The sequence below is a fragment of the Arachis hypogaea genome, chromosome 17 (genome assembly GCF_003086295.3).
Source record: "Arachis hypogaea cultivar Tifrunner chromosome 17, arahy.Tifrunner.gnm2.J5K5, whole genome shotgun sequence".
NCBI lineage: Eukaryota > Viridiplantae > Streptophyta > Magnoliopsida > Fabales > Fabaceae > Arachis > Arachis hypogaea.
In genome coordinates this window covers 58,892,696-58,906,983 of record NC_092052.1, presented here as the reverse complement: position 1 = coordinate 58,906,983, position 14,288 = coordinate 58,892,696, and the positions used below count along the sequence as shown (strand labels likewise).

The window sequence follows — 14,288 nt, the reverse complement described above, 5'->3', positions numbered from 1 at the left end:
GCATTTCGCACAATACTCGCGCAAGTCTCGGGAGCCAAGTACTGAGGGAATGCGTGCTATGCGACCCACGCGTACGCGTCATGTGCACGCACGCGTGGAATGGACGATGGCAAAACGACGCGTGAGCGTCAAGTGCGTGCACGCGTGACGAGGAGTTGCGCGTTGGGTGCAATGCTTGCGCAATACTCGCGCAACTCTCGTGTCGAATGTACCAAGAGAGGCACGCAGAGCAACCGATGCGTACGCGTCATATGCGCGTACGCGTGGACAGGATTAGGGGCAAGGGACGCGCACGCGTCCTGCACGCTTACGCGTGCATCCCCCTCCCCCCCTTTTTTTTTATACAACATAGAGAGAGCTATTCTAACACATTCTTGACAGGTAGTTAAGCTAGATAGTCAAGAAAACACTCACAAATTCATGCAATATTCAAAACAAAGCATTTTCTCTAACTTTAATAATTCATCCATACCAAGAGTAATGAAATCTATATGAATATCCTAACAATTCAACAAAATCAACAAAGCTAGAATACCTAAGCAACTCAATAACACCAAGAAATCACAAAATTTACAAGATTCTAAAACTAGAAGCAAGAAGGTATACACAAGGAAGGTCTTACCACGGTGGGGTGTCTCCCACCAAGCACTTTTCTTTAACGTCCTTAAGTTGGACGGTCAATCACTTAAGCTTCTCTTCCTCTAGGTGCATTCGCAAGCAGGAACACCTCTAGCTCCTTTGGAGACTTGTAGCCATGGTATTTCTTCACTCTATGTCCATTCACCTTGAAAGTTGCATCGCTTCTAGGGTCAAACAATTCCACCACTCCATAGGGCTTTACCTCGTTCACCTTGAAGGGTCTTTCCCATCTAGAACGGAGCTTGCCAGGCATGAATCTAAGCCTCAAGTTATATAGGAGAACCTCATCACCTTCTTGAAAATTCTTCTTCTGGATATGGTGGTCATGAAATGCCTTAGTCTTTTTCTTGTAGATCCGGGCATTCTCATATGCTTCGTTCCTAAGACACTCAAGCTCCTCTAGTTGCAATTTTCTGGCTACACCCGCCTTGGTGAAATCCATGTTACACTGCTTTACCGCCCAATAGGCTTTATGCTCAATCTCCACCGGAAGGTGGCATGCCTTACCATAGACGATCCGGAAGGGACTCATCCCCAACGGAGTCTTGTAGGCGGTCCTATATGCCCATAGTGCATCTCCCAACCGGAAGCTCCAATCCTTCCTTTGTGGATTTACCACTTTCTCCAAAATTCGCTTAATCTCCCGGTTGGACACCTCCGCTTGTCCATTGGTTTGGGGGTGAAAAGCAGTTGCAATCTTATGCAATACCCCATAGCGCTTGAGGAGTGCCTCTACTTTTCTGTTACAAAAGTGGGAACCTTGGTCGCTCACGATTGCTCGTGGTGACCCATAGCGGCATAAAATGTTATTTCTAATGAAAGAAATCACGGTATTTGCTTCATCAAGGCGAGTAGGTATTGCTTCTACCCACTTTGATATGTAGTCAACCGCCAACAGAATATATAGATACCCACTTGAGTTGGGAAATGGTCCCATAAAGTCTATGCCCCATACATCAAATATCTCACAGAACAACATCAGTTGTTGAGGCATTTCATCCTTTTGGGACGTATTTTCTAACTTCTGACATTGGTGGCTGATGAGCAGATAATTTATACCCTTTTTGGCATTGTTTTTACACATTTTTTAGTGTGTTTTAGTTAGTTTTTATTATATTTTTATTAATTTTTATGCAAAAATCACATTTTTGGACTTTACTATGAGTTTGTATTTTTCTGTAATTTCAGGTATTTTTTGGCTGAAAAAGAGGGTCCTGAGCAAAAATCTGATTCAGAGGCTGAGAAAGGACTGTAGATGTTGTTGGATTCTGACCCTCCTGCACTCGAAATGGATTTTCTGGAGCTACAGAAGCCTAATTGACGAACTCTCAATTGCGTTGGAAATTAGACATCTTGGGCTTTCCAGAAATATATAATAGTCCATACTTTTTTCGAGATATGATGGCCCAAACTGGCGTTAAACGCCAGCCAGAGACCCTTTTCTGGCATAAAACGCCAGAACTGGCACACTTCTTGGTGTTAAACGCCCATTTTGGCACCCAGGGTGGCGTTTAACTCCAATTTGAGGCATATGCACGTGAAAGCTTCAATGCTCAGCCCAAGCACACACCAAGTGGGTCCCGGAAGTGGATTTCTGCACTATCTGCACTTAGTTACTCATTTTCTGTAAACCTAAGTTACTAGTTTAGTATAAAAACTACTTTTAGAGATTCATTTTGGAACTCATGAAATTTTTACATTTCATATTGTATCTCCTACAACATGAGTCTCTAAACCCCATAGGTGGGGGTGAGGAGCTCTGCTGTGTTTCAATGGATTAATGCAATTACTACTGTTTTCTATTCAATCATGCTTGATTCTATTCTAAGATACTCACTCGTACTTCAATATAGAGAATATGATGATCCGTGACAATCATTATCATTCTCAAATTTATGAACGCGTGCCTGACAACCACTTCCGTTCTACCTGAGCTCAACGTAGTCATTGGGCGACAGCTTTAGTGCGTATCTCTTGGGTCTCTAATCCACGGACCGAGTCCGTGGGATTAGAACCTTTGTGGTAGAGGCTAGAACCAATTGGCAGCATTCCTGGGATTCGGAAAGTCTAAACCTTGTCTGGGGTATTCCGAGTAGGATCTGGGAAGAGATGACTGTGACGAGCTTCAAACTCACGAATGTTGGGCGCAGTGATAGTGTGCAAAAGGATAGAGAGATCCTATTCCGACACTAGTGAGAACCGACAGATGATTAGCCGTGCGGTAGCTATACCTGGTATTTTTCATCCGAGACGAAAAATACGATAGTTGATTAGCCGTGCAGAAACCATGCCTGGTATTTTTCATCCGAGAGGATCATACAGCTTGCCATTGAAGGAAGCCATGCGTGTTTGGAGAAGAAGACAATAGGAAAGCAGAGATTTAGACGACAGAGCATCTCCGGAACCTCAACCTGTTCCTCATTACTGAATCACAAGTACCATTTATTTCATATTATTTACTTTTCTTAGCAAAATCATTTTTATCATTAATCTCCTTACTAAGATTTGCAAGATAACCATAGCTTGTTTTAAGCCGACAATCTCCGTGGGATCGACCCTTACTCACATAAGGTATTACTTGGACGACCCAGTGCACTTGCTGGTTAGTTGTGCGGAGTTGTGAAAAGTGTGATCACAATTTCATGCACCAAGTTTTTGGCGCCGTTGCCGGGGATTGTTCGAGTTTGGACAACAGATGCTTCATCTTGTTGCTTAGATTAGGAAAAATTTATCTTTTTTAGTTTAGAGTCACTAAATTTGAGTCTTTTATTATTGTTTTTGTTAAAATTTTAAAAATCCTTGTTTTCTTTTTCTAGATTTTTTTTGAAAATTTTTAATAAATAGATAAAAACCAATAAACTAATAATTGAGTCTTCTGTTCGAGTTTAGTTTCATGTTTTAAGTTTGGTGTCAATTGCATGTTTTTATTTTCCTTCAATTTTTCAAATTGTCTGTTCTTTTTATTCTTCACATTTTCGAGTTTTATGTTCCTTGTTCTTTCTTGATCTTCAAGTTGTTCTTGTTTATTTTCCTTGTTTGATCTTTAGTTTTTCTTGTTTTGTGTCTTTCCGTGTTTTTCTTGTGCATTTTCGAGTTATTAGTGTCCAAAGTATAAAAATTTTTAAGTTTGGTGTCCTTTCTGTTTTTATTTTCTTAGATTTCCAAAATTTGTTCTTCGTGTTCATCTTGATCTTCAAAGTATTCTTGGTGTTCATCTTGACATTCAAAGTTTTCTTGTTTGTTTTCTTTGTTTTGATCTAAAAATTCTAAGTTTGGTGTCATTTTATTGTTTTTTCTCTTTCCTCATTAAATTCAAAAAAATCTTTCCTTTATTTACTCATCAATTTCGAATTTCTTAGGTTGACTTAGTCAAAATTTTTAAAATTTGGTAGTTTTTTGTTAGTCAAGTTAAAATTTTAATTTTAAAAATTTATCTCTTTAAATCTTTTTCAAAACAAATTCTTTTTCAATTTCCTTTTTTATTTTTCAAAAATATTTTATAAAATTTTTCAAAATCTTTTTCTTTTTTTTTTCGAATTACTTGTCCTATTTTATTATTTGATTGAAAAATTTTAAGTTTAGTGTTTTCTTGTTAAGAAAGTTTCATCCTTTAAAATTTTAAAATTATATCTTTTTCAAATCTTTTCTTTTATTTATTTATTTTCTTACAAATATCTTTAATTTTAAGACATATCTTTTTCAAAACTTCCTAACCACTTTCTCTCTCTCCATTTTCGAAAATCACACCCACATTTTTTCAAATCTTTTTAATTAATTAATTATTTTAGTTTTCAATTTTCTTTTATTTCTTTTCTTGTTATTTTTGAAACTTATACCATTTTTCCCATTTAATTTATTTTCATTTCTTTAATTTCAAATTAGCATTAAATAAATAAAATAAAATAAAAATATTTTAATTTTTATTTTATTCTAGTTTTATTTTTTAAAACATAATCCTTCATCCACATCATTTTCCTTTCTCCATCATGGACCTAAGTGGAAATGAACAGTCCAGAAGGACTCTGGGGTCATACGCTAACCCCACTATTGCTTCATATGGGAGTAATATCTATATACCCCCCATCAGAGCCAGCAGTTTTGAGCTAAACCCTCAGCTCATTATCATGGTGCAATAAAATTGCCAGTATTTTGGTCTTCCACAGGAATAACCTACTGAATTTATGGCACAGTTCTTACAAATTGCTGACACAGTACGTGATAAGGAAGTGGATCAAGATGTCTACAGATTATTACTGTTTCCATTTGCTGTGAAAGATCAAGCTAAGAGGTGGTTAAATAACCAACCCATAGCAAGCATAAGAACATGGAAACAGTTATCAGACAAATTCCTGAATCAATATTTCCCTCCAAAAAGGATGACACAGCTAAGGCTGGACATCCAAGGCTTTAAACAAGAGGACAATGAATCTCTTTATAATGCCTGGGAGAGTTACAAGGAGATGCTAAGGAAATGCCCCTCAGAAATATTTTCAGAATGGGTGCAGTTAGACATCTTCTACTATGGGCTCACAGAAAAGGCCTAGATGTCTCTAGACCACTCAGCTGATGGATCTATACACATGAGGAACACAATTGAAGAGGCTCAATAGCTCATTGATATAGTTGCTAGAAATAAGCATATGTACTTAAGTAGTGAGTCCTCCATGAAAGAAGAGGCTAAAGCACTATCCACTGAACTTAGTCCTCCAGAACAAGTTGTTGAACTCAATCAGCAATTGCTTCTTATAACAAAACAGTTAGCATAATTTAAAGAGATGCTACAAGACACTAAAAATGCTAACAAGAATATGGAAACACAATTGAACCAGACAAGACAGCAGCTATCTAAACAGATAACAGAAGAGTGCCAAGTTGTTCAGTTAAGGGGTGGGAAGACATTGAATGTCTCAACTCAAGGCAGCAGAAAGCCAAGAAAGGAACAACTGACAGAGGATGACTAAGCCACCGCCCAAAATCCCTCTGAGGACAGTAAGAGCCCAGAGAGGAATGATTCTGGTGTTCAAACTCCAGAAAAGAGGGAAAAATTGGTGTTAAACGCCCAGTGGATGGCCAGTTCTGGCGTCCAAACGCTAGAAAAGTGTGGCAATCTGGCATTAAATGCCCAAAAAGCACCAATTCTGGCGTTCAAACGCCAATGGGGGATCAGACACCTGCAAGTGCTGATAACAACCCCCTTAAGCAGGCTTCTCCAACCACTTCTGTAGGAAATAAATCTGTAGCAACTAAGGTTGAAGAATATAAAGCCAAGATGCCTTATCCTCAGAAACCCCGTCAAGCAGAACAGGATAAACAATTTGTCCGCTTTGCAGACTATCTTAGGACTCTTGAAATAAAGATTCCGTTTGCAGAGGCACTTGAGCAAATACCCTCTTATGCTAAGTTCATGAAAGAGATCTTAAGTCATAAGAAGGATTGGAGAGAAACTGAAAAAGTTTTCCTCACTGAAGAATGCAGTGCAGTCATTCTGGAAAGGTTACCAGAGAAGCTTAAAGATCCCGGAAGCTTTATGATACCATGCACATTAGAGGATGCCTGTACCAAGACAGCTCTATGTGATCTTGAGGCAAGTATCAACCTAATACCTGCATCCACTATCAAAAAGCTTGGTTTGACTGATGAAGTCAAACCAACCCGGATATGCCTCCAACTTGCTGATGACTCCATTAAGATTCCATTGGGCGTAATTGACGACATGATTGTCAAGGTTGGGCCATTTGCCTTTTCCATTGACTTTATAGTGCTGGAAATAGAGGAGCACAAGAGTGCAACTCTCATTCTAGGAAGACCTTTCCTAGCAACTGGACAAACCCTCATTAACGTCCAAAAAGGGGAGATAACCCTAAGAGTCAATGAGGATGAGTTCAAGTTGAATGTTGTTAAAGCTATGCAGCATCCAGACACATCAAAATACTATATGAGCGCTAATATTATTGACTCACTGGTGGAAGAGGTCAATATGACTGAGAGTCTCAAATCAGAGCTAGAGGACATTTTTAAAGATGTTCAGCCTGATCTGGAGGAACTAGAAAAAACAGAAGAACCTCTGAAAACTCCGCAGGAAGAGGAAAAGCCTCCTAAACCCGAGCTCAAACCACTACCACCATCCTTGAAATATGCATTTCTGGGAGAAGATGACACTTTTCCGGTAATCATAAGCTCTGCTTTAGAGCCACAGGAAGAGAAAGCACTAATTCAAGTGCTAAGGACGCACAAGACTGCTCTTGGGTGGTCCATAAGTAATCTTAAGTGCATTAGCCCAGCCAGATGCATGCACAAGATACTATTCGAGGATGATGCTAAGCCAGTGGTTCAGCCACAGAGGCGACTGAATCCAACCATGAAGGAGGTGGTGCAGAAAGAGGTCACTAAGCTACTAGAGGCTGGGATTATTTGTCCTATTTCTGATAGCCCTTGGGTGAGCCCTGTCCAAGTTGTCCCCAAGAAGGGAGGCATAACAGTGGTTCATAATAAAAAGAATGAACTGGTTCCTACAAGAACAGTTACAGGGTGGTGTATGTGTATTGACTATAGAAGGTTCAATACAGCCACCAGGAAGGATCATTTTCCTTTACCATTCATAGAACAGATGCTAGAGAGACTAGCAGGCCATGAATACTACTGCTTTTTGGATGGCTATTCAGGTTACAACCAAATTACAGTAGATCCTCAAGACCAAGAGAAAACAGCATTCACATGTCCATCTGGAGTGTTTGCCTACAGAAGAATGCCATTTGATATGTGCAATGCACCTGCAACCTTTCAGAGGTGCATGCTCTCTATCTTCATGGATGACTTCTCAGTATTTGGAGACTCATTCAGCTCCTGTCTTGATGATAAACCACTATTTTATGGTTTATCTTGTGCTCAATTGAGTGGTTTTTATCTACTCTTTACCCACTTATTCATACTATTTGCATGGTTTTACATTTGCCTTCCTAATTATGTGCTTTAATGGAAAACATGTTTCTTTGGACTTATATTTTCTAATATTAATCCTCTCTTATTACCATTAGATGCCTTGATATGTGTGTTAAGTGCTTTCAGAGATTACAGGGCAGGAATGGCTCAGAGGATGGAAAGGATGCATACAAAAGTGGAAGGAATACAAGAAGTTGAAGGAACTGTAAAGCTGTCCAGTCTGACCTCTCTGCACTCAAAAGGCTATAACTTGAGCTACAGAGATCCAAATGACGCGGTTCCAGTTGCGTTGGAAAGCTAACCTCCGGGGCTTCGATTTGATATATAATATGCCATATTTTCCCTGATGCTAGGCGACGCGACCGCGTGCTTCATGCGACCGCGTCGCAGTGACGAAAAACCAGCGTGGCAGATTTCGCAACAAGCGATTTCTGAGCTGTTTCTGACCCAGTTTGCGACCCAGAAAATACAGATTAGAGGTTATAAAGTAGGGGAATGCATCCATTCAAAGGAGAGCTCGCTAATTTAGTTACTTTCCATGATTTAGATTTAGTTTTGAGAGAGGTTCTCTCCTCTCTCTCTCTAGGGTTAGGATTTAGATTTAGGATTTTTATTCACTTTCAGGATTATCTCTTTTGATCAGGTTTGATATTCCTTTTATTTACTTTTGCAAGCTACTTTATGAATCCTTTCATGTTACAGATTATTCTTTTATTAATGTTATTTGAGGTATTTCAGTTTAATATTGATTTCTTTTATTTATGCTATTGTTGCTTTTACTCCGAAGACATTTTTATTCCAAGTAGATTTATTTTTCTCCTTTTGGTCTTGGTTAAGAAATCAGTAACTCAGGAGTTATCTCAGGAGTTATCAAACTCAAACGTGATTGATAATTGTTATCTTTGTTAATTGAATTGGACTTCCATAATCCCAATCTTTTCTTAGGAAATAAATAGGATTCGAAGATCAAACCAATTAATCCCTTGACCTTCCTTTATCTTAGTAAAGGTTAACAAAGTGGAATTAAGATTCAACCATCATCATCATTGATAAGGATAGCTAGGATAGGACCTCTAATTTCTCATACATTGCCAAAAGTTTGCTTTACAGTTATTTATTTATTTTAATTTCCATTTAATTTACTTGTCCTTAAATTACTCGTTCCTCATTCTCGAAACCCCAATTTTACAATCTCCATAACCAATAATAAGAACATACTTTCCTGCAGTTCCTTGAGAAGACGACTCGAGGTTTGAATACTTCGGTTATCAATTTTTAAGGGGTTTGTTACTTGTGACAACCAAAACGTTTGTATTAAAGGACTTTTGAAGGTTTAGAAACTATAATTGCAACGAGGATTTATCCGCAAATTTCTAGACCACGCAAAAGTTCCTCTCATCAAAATAGCGCCGTTGCCGGGGAACTGCTAACGTGTGCCTTATTATTGGTTATTGTAAATATTTTTCTTTTACTTGTTCATTTATTTTTGTTTTTCCTTTTTATTTTTATTTGCTACCATGAATTCTCACCCCTCTCGCTTTGAGTTTGGCTCTAACTTTGTTGAAGGAAATAGAAGTTACAGCAGGAATATGCATCAAGGTCAAACCAATCAAGGATAGATGGAGTCAAGAGGATCTAATCAACCCTTCAGGCAGCAACACCCTCCAAGATATCATGGACAACGACCATTCTACAATGCATACCCAGCTGATAGATATGGTGGACAACCTTGTAACTACCAACAAGCCCCACCCCGTGCCTATAGACCATCCTCTCAACATAACCTCGAACCACCACACTCACAAGCTTCTCTTCACCATTCACCACCGTATGATCCTTTCCTACCCCAGTTCCAATCCAATCACTCCCAAGCACCACCACATCCCTATGTTTCATGTCCAAATCCATCACCCAGAGAATCAGAGATTCGCCTCAAGGCAACAGTAAATAAACTTCAAACAACCATTCGACAACTCGAGCAAGCAGTAATTCAATTAGCTTCTAGATGCGCGAACATTCAAGGACTGACCACAGCCCCATGTGGACAATCTAATGAAGAGCGTAGCATGAAAGAGACATTAGAAACTCCAGTGGACAAGACAGAGCATGAATTCGTACTAGAACAAGTAGAAGAAGCTATCATTGTACAAGAAGAAGAGTTGGTTGAAGATTTAGGAGACGCTGAACCTCCATGGGAATCCAGAGTTGAGGAGAACTCTGTCAAGGACTTTACAATTGATGCTAAGGAGGATATTGCACAATCCCCAAGGCAAGTCGTTTATGAAGAACTAGACGGAATAACCCAGGACACAAATTCCCTTGATGATGATAGTCACAAGTCAAGCTCTCTTAGTAATGAACTTGCATCCGCAAGTGAATTATCTGAGATCGAAGAACCTTCCCCAAATGAATACGAAGATGATTCAGAGGTAGATTTCTCTCAACCTCCGATCTATGACTCGAGTGATGAGGAAGACATAGAAGACTTTGACCAGGATACAGATGCATTTGAAGAATCTTGCGAAGAAGTGGAGGAATTCACAGAAGAGCACAAGGGAGTAGAACTTACAGAACCACCAGAAACACCAACCCCAAGGCCATTACCGCCCAATACAAGCTCCAAGTGGGTACAATCCTTAACCTTTAACTTTACTTTTTCACTTGAATATGGTTTGCTTGAAACAGATGGCCAGCTTAGAGCTCTCTGCGGCTTTAAGAGTAAGAGGGAAATGTCTCGTACTCAGAGCTGGTGTACAAGGTTCAATAAGGTTCCACGCTTCAAATCGAAGTGCACGGATTGGTATCACGTTCAATCGAATGGATCTCGGAAAACGTTTGGTCACTATGGTGAGAATCTACTTTCTAAACCACCCGGATGGAAAAATGTAGATCAAGACAGAGGCGGATTTAAAAACAAGGCTTGGGATCATGGATTCTATTCTGACATTCATCAGCCCGGGAGCCTAAGACTATGTTTGAAGCTGCTCAGAAGCTTTACATGCCTAGTTTGGGACCCCGGAGGCTATTGGCATTCCAAGCATTGGTGGAGATTTCTGGATGAATTTAAGCATAAGACGCCATAGCAGGAAGCTCTTCCAATGTCCAACTTAAGGACTTTAACTAAAAGTGTTAGGTGGGAGACAACCCACCATGGTATGATCGTTCCTTTTGCAATTTTAATTTTGTTTAGTTTTGTTTGTTTTTGAATTTTATTTTATTTTATTGAACCTGGAATCATGCATAGCATTCACATTAAGCACTGCATTCTACATATTGCATTTTGCATTCTGCATAAAAAAAAAACGCCACGCGACACGACCGCATCAGCGATGCGTCCGCGTCGCAAGGAGAGGGGAGAAAATAAAAACGAACAGAGAGTCACGCTGGAGTATGGCTGGAGGCGTGCCCGTGGCACAAATCGTCCCACGCGACCGCATCGCTGACGCGTCCGCGTCGAGTGGGAATACTGGCCGCGTGACCAGGATTTCGACGTAATAATGGTGCACAGCCGAAAGTTGTGCTAGAGTGGTGCTAGACTGGCGCTGGATGCGTAGTCCATCTCACGCGACCGCGTGCCCCACGCGGCCGCGTCACATCCTACTAAGTGCCCACTCACGCAATCGCGTGCCCCACGCGATCGCGTCACCCAATATTTGGCAATTAATGATTTTTGAACAGAGAGTTGTGCGAGAGCGAGGCTGTCCTCGCGCCAGTAGCATAAAACGGGTCACGCGACCGCGTGACCGACGCGACCGCGTCAATCAGTTTAAGCGCAAGCCGCGCGACCGCGTGCCCCACGCGATCGCGTCGCTTGCGCCACACAGCTTATCCTAATTTGCCAAATATCTTATCTTTTCTCCCCCAATCCTAATTTTTCCTCCCTCCTTTCTTAGTTACTTCTTCTCCCCTTCTTTCCCTTCTCATTCTTCTCATCTTTTATTTTATTTTACTTAATTTATTTGCATATTTCATTCATTGCATCTTCATTTTGTGCATATTTTTATTTTCTTTTCTAAATTTATTATTTTTCATTGGTGTTAAAAGTTCTTATTCAACTGTTACATCTTTTCTGGTATTATCTTGGTGCTTCATGACTTGTTTCATTCTAATTGGGTATTATTATTCATAAGTCAAATGCTAATTTTTATAATACTAATATTCCTTTTGCATTGATATGTACTTACACTATTTTGCATTACCCACACTCTCTTCTCCATTGTTGCAAATTGTTGCACTCTTGATTTGCCATGTACTTTTATTATTTTCTCACTTGCTTGTTGTAGCTACCATGTAATTGAGACCCTTATCATTTGGTATTAACCCACCCATACTTCTTTTATTTTCTTATCTCTATTTCTGGGTTACTCTTCCTCCCTTTTTCTTTCAGGATGGCCACCCAGAAGGGAACCAGAAGACGTTTACATGGGGAGACAAACAAGTCCATCAGCACAATCCTTGAAGAAAAGCATCAGTTGGAACAGCCCATCCACCTGCACATCTCAGCATGCACCGAGGACGGTGTAATCTTTAAGTGTGGGGAGGTCGATACCGACTTCCATGGGTTAGTCACTTCATATTTTAGCACCAATATTTAATTTTCTTTGTTAAATTAGTTGTTGCATTTGTATATTTGTTTGATTTTATGCATCTAGTTACTACTTGGTTAAAGTAATAAAATTCTTCTAAAGACCCTATTTTTGAAAATTTTCACTAATTTAAATTGAAAATTTTTTTTGTTAAATTTGTTTGAAGTTGTATTTGGAACATGGTTTTTGAGCCAAAGAACACACAACCTGTGAGATTTTGAGCTTGTTTATATGGTTACATTATTTAACCATAAATATTTATTCTTGTGTGTTTTCTTCTCTATAATTGCAATCTTTGCTTTGTTCCATTCTATATGTCCATTATTTAGTATATTTACATGCTTGCATATGATTGAGGCCATTGTTTGATTTTAGCTCACTTATCCCAAATAAGCCTACCCTTTAAATCACCCTTGTTAGCCACTTTGAGCCTTTTAATCCCCATTTGTTCTGTATTTTACCACATCACTAGCCTTAAGTAGAAAAACAATTAAATATCCCAATTGAATCTTTGGTTAGCTTAAGATAGGGATTGTGCATCAACTAAGTGTGGGGAAATTGTGGGAACATGGGTCAATAAGGGAATATATCATGTTTCTAATTTATTTAAATATTGGGAATTTGGAAACCTACTCAGGAAAAACCAAAATAGAAAAATAATGGAGAATCCATGTGCATTGATAAGTTATGTTTGCTTTTATGATTCAATATATATATATATATATATATATATATATATATATATATATATATATATATATATATATATAAGGGGACAAAATTATCCCAATAATTAAGTTTAATAAAAGATCAATGCATATGTGATAAAAATTAAAGAAAATTTGGTACATGAGTGTTGGGAATATGGGTAGCTAGGCATGAATTTAAAAGTATATAGAGTATATGTATATTAGGTGAGAGCTTAGGTTAATTAAAGATTCAATTTATAAAGCTCACTCAGCCATATATATACCTTTATCCTTACCTTAGCCCCATTACAACCTTGAAAAAGACCTCATGATGTTTGCATTGGTATATTAAATATTGTTGATTGGTTAGATGAAGAACAAGGTTTAGAAAGCATGACTAGAGAAGAGTAGAGTGAATAACCCTATACACTTGAGAGATTAGAGTGATATACACTACTAGTAAGGGTTCAATGCTTGATTCTATGTTCCCTGCTTTCATGAGCTGTCTTCTTACAAGTTTACTTGCTTTTTATTGTATAATTTGAATTAGTAGAATTAGATTTATATTTGTCTTGGAGAATTTATTTATTTTTAACCAAGTAGGTAGAAACATTTTGCATGTAGTTGCATTCATATAGATAGGTTGCATTTCATACATTCTACCATTCTTCTTCATCTTTCATAGTTCTCTTGAGCTTAGCATGAGGACATGCTATTGTTTAAGTGTGGGGAGGTTGATAAACCACTATTTTATGATTTATCTTGTGCTCAATTGAGTGGTTTTTATTTACTCTTTACCCACTTATTCATACTATTTGCATAGTTTTACATTTGCCTTTCTAATTATGTGCTTTAATGGAAAACATGTTTCTTTGGACTTATCTTTGCTAATATTAATCCTCTCTTATTACCATTAGATACCTTGATATGTGTGTTAAGTGCTTTCAGAGATTACAGGGCAGGAATGGCTCAGAGGATGGAAAGGAAGCATAAAAAAGTGGAAGGAATACAAGAAGTTGAAGGAACTGCAAAGCTGTCCAGCCTGACCTCTCTACACTCAAACGACTATAACTTGAGCTACAGAGGTCCAAACGATGTGGTTCCAGTTGTGTTGGAAAGCTAACATCTGGGGCTTTGATTTGATATATAATATACCATAGTTTCCCTGACGCTAGGCCACGCGACTGCGTGTTCCATGCGGCCGCATCGCAATGACGAAAAACTAGCGTGGCAGATTTCGCAACCAGCGATTTCTGGGCTGTTTCTGACCCAGTTTGCGGCCCAGAAAACACAGATTAGAGGCTATAAAGTGGGGGAATGCATCCATTCAAAGCAGAGCTCGCCAATTTAGTTACTTTCCATGATTTAGATTTAGTTTTGAGAGAGGTTCTCTCCTCTCTCTCTAGGATTAGGATTTAGATTTAGGATTTTTAAT

At 38.7% G+C, this 14,288-nt stretch overlaps 1 protein-coding gene across 1 annotated transcript; it reads right to left on the bottom strand.

Moving 5' to 3' along the window:
- Positions 1–685: 685 nt before the first annotated feature.
- On the bottom strand, positions 686–1,081 carry LOC112763324 (uncharacterized). The gene has a single exon (XM_025809024.1). It carries the CDS (start codon positions 1,079–1,081, stop codon positions 686–688), a length of 396 nt encoding a protein of 131 aa, XP_025664809.1.
- Positions 1,082–14,288: the final 13,207 nt, after the last annotated feature.